At 40.7% G+C, this 21472-nt stretch overlaps 1 protein-coding gene across 1 annotated transcript in view; it reads left to right on the forward strand.

Moving 5' to 3' along the window:
• Positions 1–4859: 4859 nt before the first annotated feature.
• LOC118376128 (C-type lectin domain family 4 member F-like) overlaps positions 4860–21472 on the forward strand; it is a 31567-nt gene continuing 14954 nt past the window's right edge. The window contains exons 1-8 of the mRNA XM_052497433.1: positions 4860–5322; positions 11053–11139; positions 11695–11841; positions 14068–14136; positions 14405–14467; positions 16165–16248; positions 16588–16754; positions 17433–17566. Coding sequence (XP_052353393.1) covers positions 5235–5322; positions 11053–11139; positions 11695–11841; positions 14068–14136; positions 14405–14467; positions 16165–16248; positions 16588–16754; positions 17433–17566 — 839 coding nt within the window. The 5' untranslated portion in view covers positions 4860–5234. The remainder of the gene's footprint in view (positions 5323–11052; positions 11140–11694; positions 11842–14067; positions 14137–14404; positions 14468–16164; positions 16249–16587; positions 16755–17432; positions 17567–21472) is intronic.

Consider the following 21472-nt stretch of genomic DNA (forward strand, 5'->3'; position numbering starts at 1 on the left):
TGAACAGGGGTTAGGCAAAAGACAGGTCAAAGGCTGGCAGAGGTCTGTAATCCAGGGCAGAATCAATAAGGTACAGAACAGCAGGCAGGCTCGGGGTCTGGACAGGCAGAGGTCTGTAATCCAGGGCAAAATCAATAAGGTACAGAACAGCAGGCAGGCTCGGGGTCTGGACAGGCAGAGGTCTGTAATCCAGGGCAAAATCAATAAGGTACAGAACAGCAGGCAGGCTCGGGGTCTGGACAGGCAGAGGTCTGTAATCCAGAGCAGACTCAATAAGGTACAGAACAGCAGGCAGGCTCGGGGTCTGGACAGGCAGAGGTCTGTAATCCAGGGCAAAATCAATAAGGTACAGAACAGCAGGCAGGCTCGGGGTCTGGACAGGCAGAGGTCTGTAATCCAGGGCAGAATCAATAAGGTACAGAACAGCAGGCAGGCTCGGGGTCTGGACAGGCAGAGGTCTGTAATCCAGGGCAGAATCAATAAGGTACAGAACAGCAGGCAGGCTCGGGGTCTGGACAGGCAGAGATCTGTAATCCAGGGCAGAATCAATAAGGTACAGAACAGCAGGCAGGCTCGGGGTCTGGACAGGCAGAGGTCTGTAATCCAGGGCAGAATCAATAAGGTACAGAACAGCAGGCAGGCTCGGGGTCTGGACAGGCAGAGGTCTGTAATCCAGGGCAGAATCAATAAGGTACAGAACAGCAGGCAGGCTCGGGGTCTGGACAGGCAGAGGTCTGTAATCCAGGGCAGAATCAATAAGGTACAGAACAGCAGGCAGGCTCGGGGTCTGGACAGGCAGAGGTTGTTAAACGGGTCAGAGTCAGGCAGGTACAGAACAGCAGGCAGGCTCGGGGTCTGGACAGGCAGAGGTTGTTAAACGGGTCAGAGTCAGGCAGGTACAGAACGGCAGGCAGGCTCGGGGTCTGGACAGGCAGAATGTCACGTTCTTTCAAAATCGAACCCAGGAGCAGACCAGGACAAGGAGAGTAGGAAGAAGGTGAGTAATTATTTACAAGTGAATGTGAATGGGTAGATATATCCAGGTGGCGTAGCGGGCAGCGGTGGTGAGTTGATGGGAGTAAATAGGTGGATCCAATGTGGTAGCGGAATTCTCCGACGATCAGGCGGGAATGGGGTAAATGATCCGGGTGAGTAACTGAAGACAGAACAAACGGAGGTAAGTTTAAGGCAAGCAATACGTAAAAAAAAAAATTCTATCCAACTTGAGGCTGATACTATGGCACAACATACTGTTCATGGCTAACGATCCGGCAGGGAATGGATGTCAGGTCCGGGCTTATGAAGAGGAGAGATGATGATCAGGACCAGGTGTGCAGATAGCTGATGGGATACAGGTGCGGGTAATCAGAACTCCCAACTGGCTACATTGCCCGGCAACCAGACAGGGTGCGTTCCAGGACGCCGGGGAAAAAAACACTCCAGGACAGAACACAGGCAAAAAACAGACTCAGGAAACGGGATTCGTGACACAGAATGGTCGGAACTGGGGAAACTAGGAAACAGAACTTGAGAAATCAGGTAGACGGGTAAACACGGTGGAAAGACCTGGCAAGTGAAGACGAACTAGCAACAGACAAACAGTAAAACATGGGGATAATGAGGAAGATGGACAATACCTGGAGAGGGGTGGAGACAAGCACAAAGACAGGTGAAACAGATCAGGGTGTGACAGTATGTGTGGGTTACAGAGAGGAGGTAGACATTAAAAGTAATTGATAAGCACATTTACGCCATTGTTTATTTAGGCTTGCAATAAAAAAAGGGGTTGAATACTTATTGGCATATATAAGACACTTATAAGACATTTCAGATTTCATTTTTATTAATTTGTAAATCTTTAGAAAAACATAATTTCACTTTGGCATTTTGAGGATTGTGTGTAGGCCAATGACAAAAAATACCAATTTAATCTATTTTAAATTCAGGCTGTAACACAACAAAATGTGGAAAAAGTCAAGGGGTGTGAATATATTCTGATGGCACTGTATATTGTGTGCTCCCCCCAAAAATGAGAAATTGTTTTATAAATGATTGATCAGAGAAGAGATTGTGTTTAGGCAACCGGTGAGACTGGAGGGAGCGCAATTCAAATGAATAATCATACAAAATTATGGATATTAAGCATTTAGGAATATACAACTGTCTTATATTGGTTAAAAGCTTAAATTATTTAAAATCCAACTGCCCTGTCCGAATTTACAATAGGCTTTACAGCGAAAGCTTTCCATGCGATTGTTTGAGGATGGCGCCCCACATCAAAATATTTTTCCATCAGCACAGGTTTCATAGTTTCACAAATAGCGATTAAATATTCACTTACTTTTTGAAAATCTTCCTCTGATTTGTCATCCAAAGGGTCCCAGCTACATCATGTAGTGTCGTTTTGTTAGATAAAATCCTTCTTTATATCCCAAAATTCAGTTTAGTTGGCGCCATTGATTTGAGTAATCCACTCATTCAACTGCAGAGAAAGGAATCCAAAAATCTACCGCTAAACTTTGGTAAAACAAATCAAAATATGTTTCTATGTAACCCTCAGGTATCCTAAAATGTAATTAAACTATAATATTTCATACGTAAAGAAGTATATAATATAGCAAAATAATATTTACAGGTGCGCATCCTCTTCATCATGCGCGCACAGACTGATTTCCAAGTCTGTATCCCAGTACGAAAGCTCGTAATTCTTCCTTGTTTGGGAAGAAACAAGACTGAAACCTTATACAAAGACTACTGACATCCAGTGGAAACCATAGGAATTGCATACTGGGATCTAGATTATTTATATTCCCTGTAATTTCTAATGAAAAAGCATGGGCTCTCAAAAAAAGGTTGATTTTTCTTTAGATTTTCTCCTACCATATCTATTGTGTTATAGTCTACATTATTTTAACATTTTCACAAACTACAGAGTGTTTTCTTTCCAATGATACCAATTATATGCAAATCCAGGCTTCAGGGCCTGAGCAACAGGCAGTTTACTTTGGGCATGTCAGTCAGGCGGAAATGGAGAAAAATAGACCCTAGCCTAAGAAGAATTATAAAACAAAAAGTTAGGTTTCAAAATGATTGTTAATTTTGGTTGTGTTTCAGATCATTTTGTGCCCAATAGAAATTAATGGTAAGTAATGTATTTTGACATTTTGGAGTCACCTTTACCGTAATCAAGAATAGAAGACGGTTTAGACGTCATCTAGTGAAAGCCCCTGAGGGAGAGGTAAAGAGACTACCTAGGACTACCCCTCTGTCTTTCCATTTCCTTCTTTCTCTCTCTCTCCAAATGTATAGGTCAAACATGTAGAACTGTCTAATAGGCACATTTTTCCAAGATGGCGTAGCAGTCAGATGTCTTTGGCTTTGTCTTGTCTCGTCCCATGTGTATATATCTTTTTCTTCGCGTTCTTTTTTATATTTTTCCTAAACCTCAACTTCAAAATACTCTCCTGCAAACCGCCTCACCCAATGTGGTGTGGGTCTTTTTTTTTCCTAAAGTATTTCTATTTACCTCCGAACTGGAATACCTCAACTGAAGCTAGCTAACTAGCTACCAGCTATCAGTCAGCTAACAACTGCTAGCGGTCATCAGCTAACCTATAGCTCGGAAAGCTCTCGCCAGTTCATACAACGCGTTTCAAACCAGAACATAACGGACCTATTTTTCTCTCCATATCCCCGAATTCCTACCACAAACTCTGAACCTTTTCATATGGATCATCACAGCTAGCTAACCTCAACCCGGGTTGACTACTCCTGGCTAACGTTTCCGTCCCAGAGCTAGCACCAACTATCATGGAGCTATCCCATGCTAGACCCATCTCCCAGCTGACTCCTGGGCTACAATATCCAGACCCCTTCGGAACCCCGCCGATCCTCTACGACTGGAATACCGACAGGCCCTTAGGCACAACGCCCGCTGAAGGCCCATTCTGCTAACCTGCTAGCTACTTAGAGCAACTTGGAACCTTATTAACTCCACGACTGGTCTAGCGACGTCACCGCACGAAGAGGCAAAAACAGACTTACCCCCATCGTGATGTCCCCCAAAGGCTAACTTGCTAGCCCCGGTCTACTAACTGCAAGCTTGCCTGCCCCAGTCTGCTAACTGCTAGCCCCTGGTAACTGCTTGCTTGTTAACCCGGTCTGCTAACTGCTAGCTTGTTTAGTACACTATGCCTTGAATCTATGCTATCATGCCCAGAAGCCTGCTCCTTTTACTCTCTGTTCTGAACGTGCTAGACGGCCAGTTCGTATAGTCTTTAGCCGTACCCTTATCCTACTTCTCCTCTGTTCCTCTGGTGATGTAGAGGTTAATCCAGGCCCTGCAGTGCCTAGCCCACTCCCACTCCCCAGCTGCTCTCATTTGTTCACTTCTGTAACCATAAAAGCCTTAGTTCCATGTATGTTAACATTAGAAACCTACCCCCTAAGTTTGTTTTACTCACTGCTTTAGCACACTCTGCTAACCCGGATGTCTTAGCCGTGTCTGAATCCTGGCTTAGGAAAACCACCAAAAACCAAAATGGAGTTCCAAGAGAGCCCTCAAAAAAGAGTCAAATTGAAAGGAGCTGTCATTATGAAATGATTATTGTAACACATAATTTGATGATATCTGATGTTCTATGATATATTAGGATTATAGAAATAATGTATTATCTGATGGCTTTCTTTAACGATCTATCATGAATTAAACTTATCTGAAAGATAACATTTTATATCGCTATATACTTACAGCTAGCTAGAATCCTACCTACAGTAAATTCTACAGGCCATGTTTGTATGAGCATGACAAGCCAACTGTCCTGGAACTGCCATTAGAAATGATATCAGTAATACAGATCAATGACAGGGTTGCTAGTTTACAACATATTCAAATGACGTTCTAGTTTATCACATATTCAAATTAAGCCCAGCTGTAAATAGGAACTGAATATACGTTTTTTTACTGCACCTCCCTACCCCACTGCAGTTCCTCATCATTCTCCTGGGACGTGTGAGTGTGTGTGCGGGCATTCGTGCGTACATGTTTGTGTGTGTGTGTGTGTGAATGTTATTTGCATAACATCCTGTGTATTCCATAACAGTTGTGGTTGTGTACTGCCAGTGTGTGTGTGGTTGAGTGTGTGAGTGTTTGTGGGATTTAAATGAGTGAGTGTGTGTGATGAGGGCCATCTTCCTCTTCTGGTCCCCACTCTGAAAGAGAACTTAGAGCTGTGATGATGTCTGGTGAAATCATCTACTCTGATGTTACATTCACTCGGCATCAGAACCAAGATACTGGAGCAGAAAGTGAAGTTTCTAATGGTGAGTTCTCTCTCATTTATATGGCTTTATTAGTTTTCAACATTTCATCACATTGGGGGGCGAGGGTGGAGATGTCATAATTCAACTAGGAGTTAGTAACAGAAGAAGGCTGTATAGACTGTTGTTAACTGGTTATAATTATAGTGATGATGGTTTACTGTATGGTTGTGTCATGAACATTAAATGTGTAAACCCAGGGGCTATAGGGAAAAGAAGACAGTATTTTGGTTGGGATCAATATTTGTAATTGTACTTATTAATATGAATTAGTATTATATGTTTAACATGTGGTAGTGTATGAGTCACTGGGCATCTCTTTTAGAATGTACTATAGCATAGTTATATATAGTGCAATGTTTGTGTTTTATTTATGACTCTCAGACACGTTCATTTCCTTTTGAATACATTCCACATGGCCTCAACAATGGTTCTCCACAGAGAATCCTATTTTGAAGGATATCTACAGGAATAGATGCATTATAAAGCACATGAGAATATGACAGTTCCATCTAAATGAGTTGTTACTCGTCACCCTCTGGACGTATCTGTTGGATTTCACACTGTCAACCATCTTACAGACAGACAGACAGCCAGACAGACAGCCAGACAGACAGCCAGCCAGCCAGCCAGCCAGACAGACAGACAGACAGACAGACAGACAGACAGACAGACAGACAGACAGCCAGCCAGCCAGCCAGCCAGCCAGTCAGACAGACAGACAGACAGACAGACAGACAGACAGACAGACAGACAGACAGACAGACAGACAGACAGACAGACAGACAGACAGACAGACAGACAGACAGACAGACAGACAGCCAGCCAGACAGACAGACAGACAGACAGACAGACAGACAGACAGACAGACAGACCAGCCAGCCAGACAGACAGACAGACAGACAGACAGACAGACAGACAGACAGACAGACAGACAGACAGACAGACAGACAGACAGACAGACAGACAGACAGACAGACAGACAGACAGACAGAGCATCAACCTGTAACATTTGGTTTATGGCCTAAAGTGTTTCCTCATTTCTCATAACAATATGTCAGCTTTTCTTCATATATGTTGAATTAGAATATTAGACGTTGTATATTTTGGTTAGTGACCCGAACAGTTAATAAAGTGATTTGCATGTTGGGACTGTCAAGGGACTGTAACTTAGTAGAGCTCAAAGGAAATAATGCTGAGATAGTGGATTGTTAAAGAGGAACTAGAGTGATATCTTTCTAATAGAATGTTGATATAGTTGATTGTAAGAGAGGTACTAGAATGGTATATTTCTAAAATAATATTGAGATGGTGGATTGTGAGAGAGGAATGAGAACGGTATCTTTTTAATAGGATGTTGATATAGTTGATTGAGAGAGAGGAATGAGAACGGTATCTTTCTAATATAATGTTGAGAGTTGATTGAGAGAGAGGAATGAGAACGGTATCTTTCTAATATAATGTTGAGAGTTGATTGAGAGAGAGGAATGAGAATGGTATCTTTCTAATATAATGTTGAGAGTTGATTGAGAGAGAGGAATGAGAACAGTATCTTTCTAATAGAATGCTGAGATCGTTGATTGAGAGAGAGGAATGAGAACGGTATCTTTCTAAGATAATGTTGAGAGTTGATTGAGAGAGAGGAATGAGAATGGTATCTTTCTAATATAATGTTGAGAGTTGATTGAGAGAGAGGAATGAGAACGGTATCTTTCTAATATAATGTTGAGAGTTGATTGAGAGAGAGGAATGAGAACGGTATCTTTCTAATATAATGTTGAGTTGATTGAGAGAGAGGAATGAGAACGGTATCTTTCTAAGAGAATGTTGAGAGTTGATTGAGAGAGAGGAAAGAGAACGGTATCTTTCTAAGAGAATGTTGAGAGTTGATTGAGAGAGAGGAATGAGAATGGTATCTTTCTAATAGAATGTTGAGAGTTGATTGTGAGAGAGGAATGAGAACGGTATCTTTTGTAAGAGAATGATGAGAGTTGATTGAGAACGGTATCTTTTGTAAGAGAACGCATGGTCTGCGGTTGACATTAGCAAACTGCTTGCCCACACAAAGACATACGCATGGTCTGTTGTTGACATTAGCAAACTGCTTGCCCACACAAAGACATACGCATGGTCTGTTGTTGACATTAGCAAACTGCTTGCCCACACAAAGACATACGCATGGTCTGTTGTTGACATTAGCAAACTGCTTGCCCACACAAAGACATACGCATGGTCTGCGGTTGACATTAGCAAACTGCTTGCCCACACAAAGACATACGCATGGTCTGCGGTTGACATTAGCAAACTGCTTGCCCACACAAAGACATACGCATGGTCTGCGGTTGACATTAGCAAACTGCTTGCCCACACAAAGACATACGCATGGTCTGCGGTTGACATTAGCAAACTGCTTGCCCACACAAAGACATAAGCATGGTCTGCGGTTGACATTAGCAAACTGCTTGCCCACACAAAGACATACGCATGGTCTGTTGTTGACATTAGCAAACTGCTTGCCCACACAAAGACATACGCATGGTCTGTTGTTGACATTAGCAAACTGCTTGCCCACACAAAGACATACGCATGGTCTGTGGTTGACATTAGCAAACTGCTTGCCCACACAAAGACATACGCATGGTCTGTTGTTGACATTAGCAAACTGCTTGCCCACACAAAGACATACGCATGGTCTGTTGTTGACATTAGCAAACTGCTTGCCCACACAAAGACATACGCATGGTCTGTGGTTGACATTAGCAAACTGCTTGCCCACACAAAGACATACGCATGGTCTGTTGTTGACATTAGCAAACTGCTTGCCCACACAAAGACATACGCATGGTCTGTTGTTGACATTAGCAAACTGCTTGCCCACACAAAGACATACGCATGGTCTGTTGTTGACATTAGCAAACTGCTTGCCCACACAAAGACATACGCATGGTCTGCGGTTGACATTAGCAAACTGCTTGCCCACACAAAGACATACGCATGGTCTGCGGTTGACATTAGCAAACTGCTTGCCCACACAAAGACATACGCATGGTCTGCGGTTGACATTAGCAAACTGCTTGCCCACACAAAGACATACGCATGGTCTGCGGTTGACATTAGCAAACTGCTTGCCCACACAAAGACATACGCATGGTATGCGGTTGACATTAGCAAACTGCTTGCCCACACAAAGACATACGCATGGTCTGCGGTTGACATTAGCAAACTGCTTGCCCACACAAAGACATACGCATGGTCTGTTGTTGACATTAGCAAACTGCTTGCCCACACAAAGACATACGCATGGTCTGTTGTTGACATTAGCAAACTGCTTGCTCACACAAAGACATACGCATGGTCTGTTGTTGACATTAGCAAACTGCTTGCCCACACAAAGACATACGCATGGTCTGTTGTTGACATTAGCAAACTGCTTGCCCACACAAAAGACATACGCATGGTCTGTTGTTGACATTAGCAAACTGCTTGCCCACACAAAGACATACGCATGGTCTGCGGTTGACATTAGCAAACTGCTTGCCCACACAAAGACATACGCATGGTCTGTTGTTGACATTAGCAAACTGCTTGCCCACACAAAGACATACGCATGGTCTGTTGTTGACATTAGCAAACTGCTTGCCCACACAAAGACATACGCATGGTCTGTGGTTGACATTAGCAAACTGCTTGCCCACACAAAGACATACGCATGGTCTGTTGTTGACATTAGCAAACTGCTTGCCCACACAAAGACATACGCATGGTCTGCGGTTGACATTAGCAAACTGCTTGCCCACACAAAGACATACGCATGGTCTGCGGTTGACATTAGCAAACTGCTTGCCCACACAAAGACATACGCATGGTCTGTTGTTGACATTAGCAAACTGCTTGCCCACACAAAGACATACGCATGGTCTGTTGTTGACATTAGCAAACTGCTTGCCCACACAAAGACATACGCATGGTCTGTTGTTGACATTAGCAAACTGCTTGCCCACACAAAGACATACGCATGGTCTGTTGTTGACATTAGCAAACTGCTTGCCCACACAAAGACATACGCATGGTCTGTTGTTGACATTAGCAAACTGCTTGCCCACACAAAGACATACGCATGGTCTGTTGTTGACATTAGCAAACTGCTTGCCCACACAAAGACATACGCATGGTCTGTTGTTGACATTAGCAAACTGCTTGCCCACACAAAGACATACGCATGGTCTGTTGTTGACATTAGCAAACTGCTTGCCCACACAAAGACATACGCATGGTCTGCGGTTGACATTAGCAAACTGCTTGCCCACACAAAGACATACGCATGGTCTGTGGTTGCAGTTCGGTTGCAGAATTCTCTTAAACGACGCTGGAGGCGGCTTATGGCTCTGGTGACATTCCTGCAGTCACAATTCCAATAGCATGTTCCCACAAAACTTGAGACATCTGTGGCATTGTGTTGGGTGACAAAACTGCCTTTTATTTGTGTCATCATAACGTTTTTTAATCCGCTTCTTAATATGCCACACCTGTCAGGTGGATGGATTATCTTTGCAAAGTAGAAATGGTCACTAACAGCGATGTAATTTTGTGCACAAAATTTGAGAGCAATAAGCTTTTTGTGTGTATGGAACATTTATGGGATCTTTTATTTCAGCTCATGAAACATGGGACCAACACTTTACATGTTGAATTTATATTTTTGTTCTGTGTAGACTGATACATTTCTAATAGAGTGTTGAGATAGTGGATTCATAGAGAGGAACTAGAATGGTACAATTCTAATAGAATGTTGAGATAGTGGATTCATAGAGAGGAACTAGAATGGTACAATTCTAATAGAATGTTGAGATAGTGGATTGTTAGAGAGGAACTAGAATGGTACAATTCTAATAGAATGTTGAGGTAGTGGATTCATAGAGAGGAACTAGAATGGTACAATTCTAATAGAATGTTGAGATAGTGGATTGTTAGAGAGGAACTAGAATGGTACAATTCTAATAGAATGTTGAGATAGTGGATTCATAGAGAGGAACTAGAATGGTACAATTCTAATAGAATGTTGAGATAGAGGATTCATAGAGAGGAACTAGAATGGTACATTTCTAATAGAATGTTGAGGTAGTGGATTCATAGAGAGGAACTAGAATGGTACAATTCTAATAGAATGTTGAGATAGTGGATTCATAGAGAGGAACTAGAATGGTACAATTCTAATAGAATGTTGAGATAGCGGATTCATAGAAAGGAGCTAGAATGGTACAATTCTAATAGAATGTTGAGGTAGTGGATTCATAGAGAGGAACTAGAATGGTACAATTCTAATAGAATGTTGAGGTAGTGGATTCATAGAGAGGAACTAGAATGGTACAATTCTAATAGAATGTTGAGGTAGTGGATTCATAGAGAGGAGCTAGAATGGTACAATTCTAATAGAATGTTGAGATAGTGGATTCATAGAGAGGAGCTAGAATGGTACAATTCTAATAGAATGTTGAGGTAGTGGATTCATAGAGAGGAGCTAAAATGGTACAATTCTAATAGAATGTTGAGGTAGTGGATTCATAGAGAGGAACTAGAATGGTACAATTCTAATAGGTGGTAATCACCATGGGGTTAGTTTTAGGGAAACAATATAATCACGCATGGGGTGCAATATGTGTAATATGTATAAAAATATGTATAAAATAAGTGAAAAAAAAGTATCTTTCTTCATCTCTCTCTCTGTAACCATAGGAGTAGCCGAACGTGAAGAGGATGTCACATACTCTGAGGTTAAAAGACCGGAAGGTAGAGCTAGTGAGCAGAAGGATCCTGGGAAAGGTGAGATGTATTTGTGTTACAGTTAGCTAAGGGTTATATTAAGTACCCCTTTCAGAGTAAATAACTCACAGACACCAGAGAAGCTTTAACCAAGTTTAATTCTTCCCAAAGGGTCGTTACAGCTGTAATTCAGACAAAAACATGTTCTCACCATCACAAGTATATATCCTCCACTTTGGACACTCCTCCTTCTCTCCAATCCTTACATCTTATGGTTCCACGGGAAGAGGGTACTAGGATAATAAACCCTTATTACTTCCTTCAGGGGATCTGACCTGACCTCCTGACCTCAACTCCTCCTTCGCCTAATCCACAGATGTCCATCCGCTTCCCCTATAGCAATCCAGTGGTCTCCTCCCGTCCACCCAACACATTCCAAAGCCATCTGTCTTTCTGCAGAGACCCACCACCTCCTGACATAAAACCCAATCTCTTCCATTTCTTATTCACTATGCGTCTGATCTATCATGTATTTAATATCTCAATGTTCAAAGTTTACCCTGAATATAACAAACCTTATGACCTTTTAAACTCTGACACCCACTTCTTTTACAGGAAGGGACCCTGGCAATAGTGACCCCACTCCCCCAGTGGGGTCAAAGGCTACAATCCCTGAGGGAGGGTCTGGGAGAGTTCCCGTGGCGACCCTGGTGTGTCTCTGTGTTCTACTGCTGGGCCTGGCAATCACTCTGGGAGTCCTCTGTGAGTATATAACCATTATACGGAACCCTGACCCTTTTACACTGCTGAACCCTTTTACACTACTGAACCCTTTTACATTACTGAACCCTTTAACACTACTGAACCCTTTTATACTACTGAATCCTTTTACACTACTGAACCCTTTTATTCTACTGAGCCATTTTATACTGCTGAACCCTTTTACACTACTGAACCCTTTTATTCTACTGAGCCATTTTACACTACTGAACCCTTTTACACTACTGAACCCTTTTACACTACTGAACCCTTTTATTCTACTGAGCCATTTTACACTACTGAACCCTTTTACACTACTGAACCCTTTTATTCTACTGAGCCATTTTACACTACTGAACCCTTTTACACCACTGAACCCTTTTACACTACTGAACCCTTTTACACTACTGAACCCTTTTACACTACTGAACCCTTTTACACTACTGAACCCTTTTACACTACTGAACCCTTTTACACTACTGAGCCCTTTTACACTACTGAACCCTTTTACACTACTGAACCCTTTTACACTACTGAGCCCTTTTACACTACTGAACCCTTTTACACTACTGAGCCCTTTTACACCACTGAACCCTTTAACACTACTGAGCCCTTTTACACTACTGAGCCCTTTTACACCACTGAACCATTTTACACTACTGAACCCTTTTACACTACTGAACCCTTTTACACTACTGAGCCCGTTTACACTACTGAACCCTTTTACACTACTGAGCCCGTTTACACAACTGAACCCTTTTACACTACTGAGCCCTTTTACACCACTGAACCCTTTAACACTACTGAGCCCTTTTACACTACTGAGCCCTTTTACACCACTGAACCATTTTACACTACTGAACCCTTTTACACTACTGAACCCTTTTACACTACTGAGCCCGTTTACACTACTGAACCCTTTTACACTACTGAGCCCTTTTACACAACTGAGCCCTTTTACACCACTGAACCATTTTACACTACTGAACCCTTTTACACTACTGAACCCTTTTACACTACTGAGCCCGTTTACACTACTGAACCCTTTTACACTACTGAGCCCGTTTACACTACTGAACCCTTTTACACTACTGAACCCTTTTACACAACTGAACCCTTTTACACTACTGAACCCTTTTACACTACTGAACCCTTTTACACTACTGAACCCTTTTACACTACTGAGCCCTTTTACACTACTGAACCCTTTTACACTACTGAACCCTTTTACACTACTGAACCCTTTTACACTACTGAGCCCTTTTACAGTACTGAACCCTTTTACACTACTGAGCCCTTTTACACCACTGAACCCTTTAACACTACTGAGCCCTTTTACACTACTGAGCCCTTTTACACCACTGAACCATTTTACACTACTGAACCCTTTTACACTACTGAACCCTTTTACACTACTGAGCCCGTTTACACTACTGAACCCTTTTACACTACTGAGCCCGTTTACACAACTGAACCCTTTTACACTACTGAGCCCTTTTACACCACTGAACCCTTTAACACTACTGAGCCCTTTTACACTACTGAGCCCTTTTACACCACTGAACCATTTTACACTACTGAACCCTTTTACACTACTGAGCCCGTTTACACTACTGAACCCTTTTACACTACTGAGCCCTTTTACACAACTGAACCCTTTTACACTACTGAACCCTTTTACACTACTGAGCCCGTTTACACTACTGAACCCTTTTACACTACTGAGCCCTTTTACACAACTGAACCCTTTTACACTACTGAACCCTTTTACACCACTGAACCCTTTTACACTACTGAACCCTTTTACACCACTGAACCCGTTTACACAACTGAACCCTTTTACACTACTGAACCCTTTTACACCACTGAACCCGTTTACACTACTGAACCCTTTTACACTACTGAGCCCTTTTACACAACTGAACCCTTTTACACTACTGAACCCTTTTACACCACTGAACCCTTTTACACTACTGAACCCTTTTACACTACTGAACCCTTTTACACTACTGAACCCTTTTACACAACTGAACCCTTTTACACCACTGAGCTGAGCTGGACTAGTTATGCATCCACCATAGTTGCTGGCCTGGAACTCTGTTGAAAATGACAATGTGCAAAGAAAATATCCAAGCCAACCCAGACCAGTACATTTCAGGTTGGTACAATAGTGACAAACACAAGAGAAAAACCACAACCCTCCATCTTGTCTTATTGTCTCTGTTCCAGATGCTTCCAACATGACTGGTCTTCAAGCTGAGGGGGCTCGCTTTGCCCAGATGAAAGAGAATCTAACAGGTGATTCCCATGATCAAACCCTTATATAAATGTTTGAGAGAATCCTTCATATAAATCATTAAGATGCAGTTTGTCAATGGGGGACTGGCTCAGATTAAAATACTGCCATTTCACTGTAATATATAAAGAAAATATTGTTTCATTTGAATAGGTCTATTGTTGGATAATAGGTCATTCTAGCTTGTACAAGGTTTACTTTCTTACTTTATGGTTAGATATGTAAATAAATTAATGTTATTCCTTCATATGATTTGCTCTTTAATAACAGGGAAACTGCATGAACTGCAAGACAGCTATAAGAGACTACAGAATGAGATCCACAACGTAACAGGTAGGTAGTCTAGGACAGGACTCAACTGACTGACCACAACACTCCTATTCATATCATATATTCATTCATTATTCATGTGAAGTTTAAAAGTGGAAGTTGAACCCAATTTAACTCAAACTTCTCATTTCAGTACAAAGTTCCATGTTATCAAGGTTAGGATTACATTTACAGCAGTATTGTAATGTATATGAGGAAGCAGAGGGGTTTTACTTGGCCAGAAAATACATCTGGCCCTAATGGAAACCTAGTCATATCAGTGTGGTGAAGTGTATTGGAAAGTCATTTTGTGTAAGGACCGACGCTGGAGACGAGAAGCAGGTACGGGGAGTTGACATTTAATTAGGAACAGACAAAGAGCAAGACAGAAACAGCGCCAGCACACGGATACATAACGACAAACGACAATCAATGCAGCAGAAGGGGAACAGAGATGGGGAACTGATAAATATAGGGGAGGTAATAAACAGGTGATTGAGTCCAGGTGAGTCCAATAATACGTTGATGCGCGTACTGGGGAAAGGCAGGTGTGTGTAATGATGGTGACAGGAGTGCGTAATGCTGGGGAGCCTGGCGCCTTCGAGTGCCAGGGTGGGGGAGCGGGAGCAGGCATGACAATTTTGTACTTCCAATGTTTTGTTCGTCAAATACATACCTTTGTATTACGGCCTTATTTCAACAGTTTTATAATAAAGGTAAATAGGTTTAAAAAATACGTTTAAAAAATACATGTATATATTTTGATTTGATTAACACTTTTTTGTTACGACATGATTTCATGTGTTTTTTCATAGTTTTAATTTCTTTACTATTATTCTACAATGTAGAAAATTATAAAAATTAAAGATAAACCCTTGAATGAGTAGGTGTGTCCAAACTTTTGACTGGTACTGTACATATTTTAAATAATATATACACTACCGTTCAAAAGTTTGGCGTCACTTAGAAGAAAATGTGTCCATTATTAAAATAACCTCAAATTGATCAGAAATACAGTGTAGACATTGTTAATGTTGTAAATGACTACTGTAACTGGAAATTACATATTTTTTAATGGAATATCTACATTGGCGTACAGAGGCCCATTGTTAGCAACCATCACTCCTGTGTTCCAATGGCACGTTGTGTTAGCTAGTCCAAGTTTACCATTTTAAAAGGATAATTGATCATTAGAAAACCCTTTTGCAATTATGTTAGCACAGCTGAAAACTGTTCAACTGGAGCATCAGCCTTTGTGGGTTCGATTACAGGCTCAAAATGGCCAGAAACATAACCCTTTCCTCTGAAACTCGTCAGTCTATTCTTGTTCAGAGAAATGAAGGCCATGCGAGAAATTGCCAAGAAACGGAAGATCTCTTACAACGCTGTGTATTACTACTACCTTCACAGAACAGCGCAAACTGATTCTAACCAGAATAGAAAGAGGAGTGGGAGGCCCCGGTGCCCAACTGAGCACGAGGACAAGTACATTAGAGTGTCTAGTTTGAGAAACAGACACCACACAAGTCCTTAACTGGCAGCTTCATTAAATAGTACCCTCAAACACCAGTCTCAAGGTCAACAGTGAAGAGGCGACTCCGGGATGCTGGCCTTCTAAGCAGAGTTGCAAAGAAAAAGCCATATTTCAGACTGGCCAATAAAAAGAAAAGATTAAGATAGGAAAAATCTTCTAATAAGATATCAATCTATTCTGTTCTCAGTCCAGAGAGACCTGTTTTCCTCAGAGCTACAAGACTGTAATGACAACCTTACTAGCGTCAAATATCTCCTGGCAACCATCCAAGGTTAGTTCTATCCTCCTCCAATGCATGAGAGTACAAAAGTGGATGCCTCATGAACAGTTATAATATACTGCCATATAGTACTACCATATATTGTAGTTCTGAATATTATACTGTATTATATTGTACTTATATTATTATGCTGTATTTACTGTATATACATATAAGTATAGGACATACTATAGTACTGAATATTATACTGTATTATACTGTATATCCTGGATATACATATAAATATAGTATATACTGTAGTACTGTAAGTCATCAAATACAAATGGCATCTCATTGTCTCTCGTCTCCTTGTCTTCTTGTGTGTTCTTGTCTCTCCTCTCTCTTTTACAGGGAATCAGAAGAGATGTAATACCAGTCAGCTGTGTTCTCCTGGCTGGGAGTTCTACAATGGATCATGTTACTACTTCTCTAAAGACAAACTGACCTGGGAACAGAGTCAGTACGCCTGCATCCACGATGGAGGACACCTGGTCATCATAGAGAGTCAGCAGGAGCAGGTAGGATTGGAGGTGTAGTACACTATATATACAAAAGTACATGGACACCCCTTCAAGTTAGTCAATATGTCTATTTCAGCCACACCCGTTGCTGACAGGTGTATAAAATCGATTACACAGCCATGCAACCTCCATAGACAAACATTGGCAGTTGAATGGCCTTACTGAAGAGCTCAGACTTTCAATGTGGCACCTTCATAGGATGCCACCTTTCCAACAAGTCAGTTCCATTTTTGCCCCATCGAACACCTTTGGGATGAATTGGAATGTCGACTGCAAGGCTCTTGTGGCTTAATGGAAGTAAGTCCCCACAGCAATGTTCCAACATCTAGTGGAAAGCCTTCCCAGAAGAGTGGAGGCTGTTATAGAAGCAAAGGGAGGACCAAGTCCATATTAATGCCCATGATTTTGGAATGACATATTTGAGGTGTCCACATACTTTTGGTCATTTAGTGTAATTAACTGCTACTTGACTCTCATATAAAGGGCGGACTTCAAGTTAGGATATGGCCTTCTTTAAGTGTCTCTCTGTGTTTTGCATGTCTGTCTCCATTGGTTGACTTGAGTGGAAAGCAGACAGGGTTCTCGCTCTTCAAGTTAAAAATATACTTTATTTAGAGAACATAAGGATGAGCACCTTGGGTCCATTGGTTGACTAACATGTGGTTTTCTCCATAGGAGTTTATAAAACAGAGAGTGGTAGCACTGGGAATTGATCCTTATGATCACAGCCCCTGGATTGGACTGACAGATGAGAAGCATGAGAAATTGTGGGTCTGGATGGACAATACAACTCTTAATGAGAGCATCAAGTAAGGATGTTTCTAAGGCATAAATTCACACACACACACACACACACACACACACACACACACACACACACACACACACACACACACACACACACACACACACACACACACACACACACACACTCAAAGACAAATCAGCTGTACACTCAAAAGCACAACATAGTAAACATAGTTTTGTAAGCCTTGTACAGTTGAGGGCAAATATATTGGCACCCTTCCACTTTTATTAAATCATTCCATATTTCTTCACAAATAAGTTGAAATAGAAAAAATGCCTTTAATATCCACACCTTGTTATTGGATTTTCATGGCATCGACAATGTGCTTGGAGCTAGTACTTGATTGTGCAGTCTTTTGCCAACATAACTGAAGACAAATGCTTCTTGTAGCCACAAATGAGCTTGCTGCAGCTTTCTACTGGCAATTTGACCCAGTATTTAGCAGCAAACCACTCTAATTCTTCAATGCTTGATGGGTGCCCTCAACCAACTGCTTTTTTGGCCGGCAGGTAGCCTAGCGAATTAGAGCTAAACCGAAAGGTTGCCGATTTGAATACCCGAGCCGACAAGGTGAAACAATCTGTTGATGTGCCTTTGAGCTTCATTTCCAGAGTACTACTATAGCTGACCCTGTATAACAACACATTTCACTACACCTATCATACTACTATAGCTGACCCTGTATAACAACACATTTCACTACACCTATCATACTACTATAGCTGACCCTGTATAACAACACATTTCACTACACCTATCATACTACTATAGCTGACCCTGTATAACAACACATTTCACTACATCCTATCATACTACTATAGCTGACCCTGTATAACAACACATTTCACTACACCTATCATACTACTATAGCAGACCCTGTATAACAACACATTTCACTACACCTATCATACTACTATAGCAGACCCTGTATAACAACACATTTCACTACACCTATCATACTACTATAGCAGACCCTGTATAACAACACATTTCACTACACCTATCATACTACTATAGCAGACCCTGTATAACAACACATTTCACTACACCTATCATACTACTATATAACTGTATAACAACACATTTCACTACACCTATCATACTACTATATAACTGTATAACAACACATTTCACTACACCTATCATACTACTATAGCAGACCCTGTATAACAACACATTTCACTACACCTATCATACTACTATATAACTGTATAACAACACATTTCACTACACCTATCATACTACTATATAACTGTATAACAACACATTTCACTACACCTATCATACTACTATATAACTGTATAACAACACATTTCACTACACCTATCATACTACTATAGCTGACCCTGTATAACAACACATTTCACTACACCTATCATACTACTATATAACTGTATAACAACACATTTCACTACACCTATCATACTACTATATAACTGTATAACAACACATTTCACTACACCTATCATACTACTATAGCTGACCCTGTATAACAACACATTTCACTACACCTATCATACTACTATAGCTGACCCTGTATAACAACACATTTCACTACACCTATCATACTACTATAGCTGACCCTGTATAACAACACATTTCACTACACCTATCATACTACTATAGCTGACCCTGTATAACAACACATTTCACTACATCCTATCATACTACTATAGCAGACCCTGTATAACAACACATTTCACTACATCCTATCATACTACTATAGCAGACCCTGTATAACAACACATTTCACTACACTTGTCATACTACTATAGCTGACCCTGTATAACAACACATTTCACTACACCTGTCATACTACTATATAACTGTATAACAACACATTTCACTACACCTATCATACTACTATAGCTGACCCTGTATAACAACACATTTCACTACACCTGTCATACTACTATATAACTGTATAACAACACATTTCACTACACCTATCATACTACTATAGCAGACCCTGTATAACAACACATTTCACTACACCTGTCATACTACTATAGCTGACCCTGTATAACAACACATTTCACTACACCTGTCATACTACTATAGCAGACCCTGTATAACAACACATTTCACTACACCTATCATACTACTATAGCTGACCCTGTATAACAACACATTTCACTACACCTATCATACTACTATATAACTGTATAACAACACATTTCACTACACCTATCATACTACTATAGCTGACCCTGTATAACAACACATTTCACTACACCTATCATACTACTATATAACTGTATAACAACACATTTCACTACACCTATCATACTACTATAGCTGACCCTGTATAACAACACATTTCACTACACCTATCATACTACTATATAACTGTATAACAACACATTTCACTACACCTGTCATACTACTATAGCAGACCCTGTATAACAACACATTTCACTACACCTATCATACTACTATATAACTGTATAACAACACATTTCACTACACCTATCATACTACTATAGCTGACCCTGTATAACAACACATTTCACTACACCTATCATACTACTATATAACTGTATAACAACACATTTCACTACACCTATCATACTACTATAGCTGACCCTGTATAACAACACATTTCACTACACCTATCATACTACTATAGCTGACCCTGTATAACAACACATTTCACTACACCTATCATACTACTATAGCTGACCCTGTATAACAACACATTTCACTACACCTATCATACTACTATAGCAGACCCTGTATAACAACACATTTCACTACACCTGTCATACTACTATAGCTGACCCTGTATAACAACACATTTCACTACACCTGTCATACTACTATAGCTGACCCTGTATAACAACACATTTCACTACACCTATCATACTACTATATAACTGTATAACAACACATTTCACTACACCTATCATACTACTATAGCTGACCCTGTATAACAACACATTTCACTACACCTATCATACTACTATAGCAGACCCTGTATAACAACACATTTCACTACATCCTATCATACTACTATAGCTGACCCTGTATAACAACACATTTCACTACACCTATCATACTACTATAGCAGACCCTGTATAACAACACATTTCACTACATCCTATCATACTACTATAGCTGACCCTGTATAACAACACATTTCACTACACCTATCATACTACTATATAACTGTATAACAACACATTTCACTACACCTATCATACTACTATAGCTGACCCTGTATAACAACACATTTCACTACATCCTATCATACTACTATAGCAGACCCTGTATAACAACACATTTCACTACACCTATCATACTACTATAGCTGACCCTGTATAACAACACATTTCACTACACCTATCATACTACTATAGCTGACCCTGTATAACAACACATTTCACTACACCTATCATACTACTATAGCTGACCCTGTATAACAACACATTTCACTACATCCTATCATACTACTATAGCAGACCCTGTATAACAACACATTTCACTACACCTGTCATACTACTATAGCTGACCCTGTATAACAACACATTTCACTACACCTATCATACTACTATAGCTGACCCTGTATAACAACACATTTCACTACACCTATCATACTACTATATAACTGTATAACAACACATTTCACTACACCTGTCATACTACTATATAACTGTATAACAACACATTTCACTACACCTGTCATACTACTATATAACTGTATAACAACACATTTCACTACACCTATCATACTACTATAGCAGACCCTGTATAACAACACATTTCACTACACCTATCATACTACTATAGCAGACCCTGTATAACAACACATTTCACTACACCTGTCATACTACTATAGCTGACCCTGTATAACAACACATTTCACTACACCTATCATACTACTATAGCAGACCCTGTATAACAACAC

Source organism: Oncorhynchus keta, chromosome 35 (assembly GCF_023373465.1).
Source record: "Oncorhynchus keta strain PuntledgeMale-10-30-2019 chromosome 35, Oket_V2, whole genome shotgun sequence".
In the NCBI taxonomy this organism is placed as follows: domain Eukaryota; kingdom Metazoa; phylum Chordata; class Actinopteri; order Salmoniformes; family Salmonidae; genus Oncorhynchus; species Oncorhynchus keta.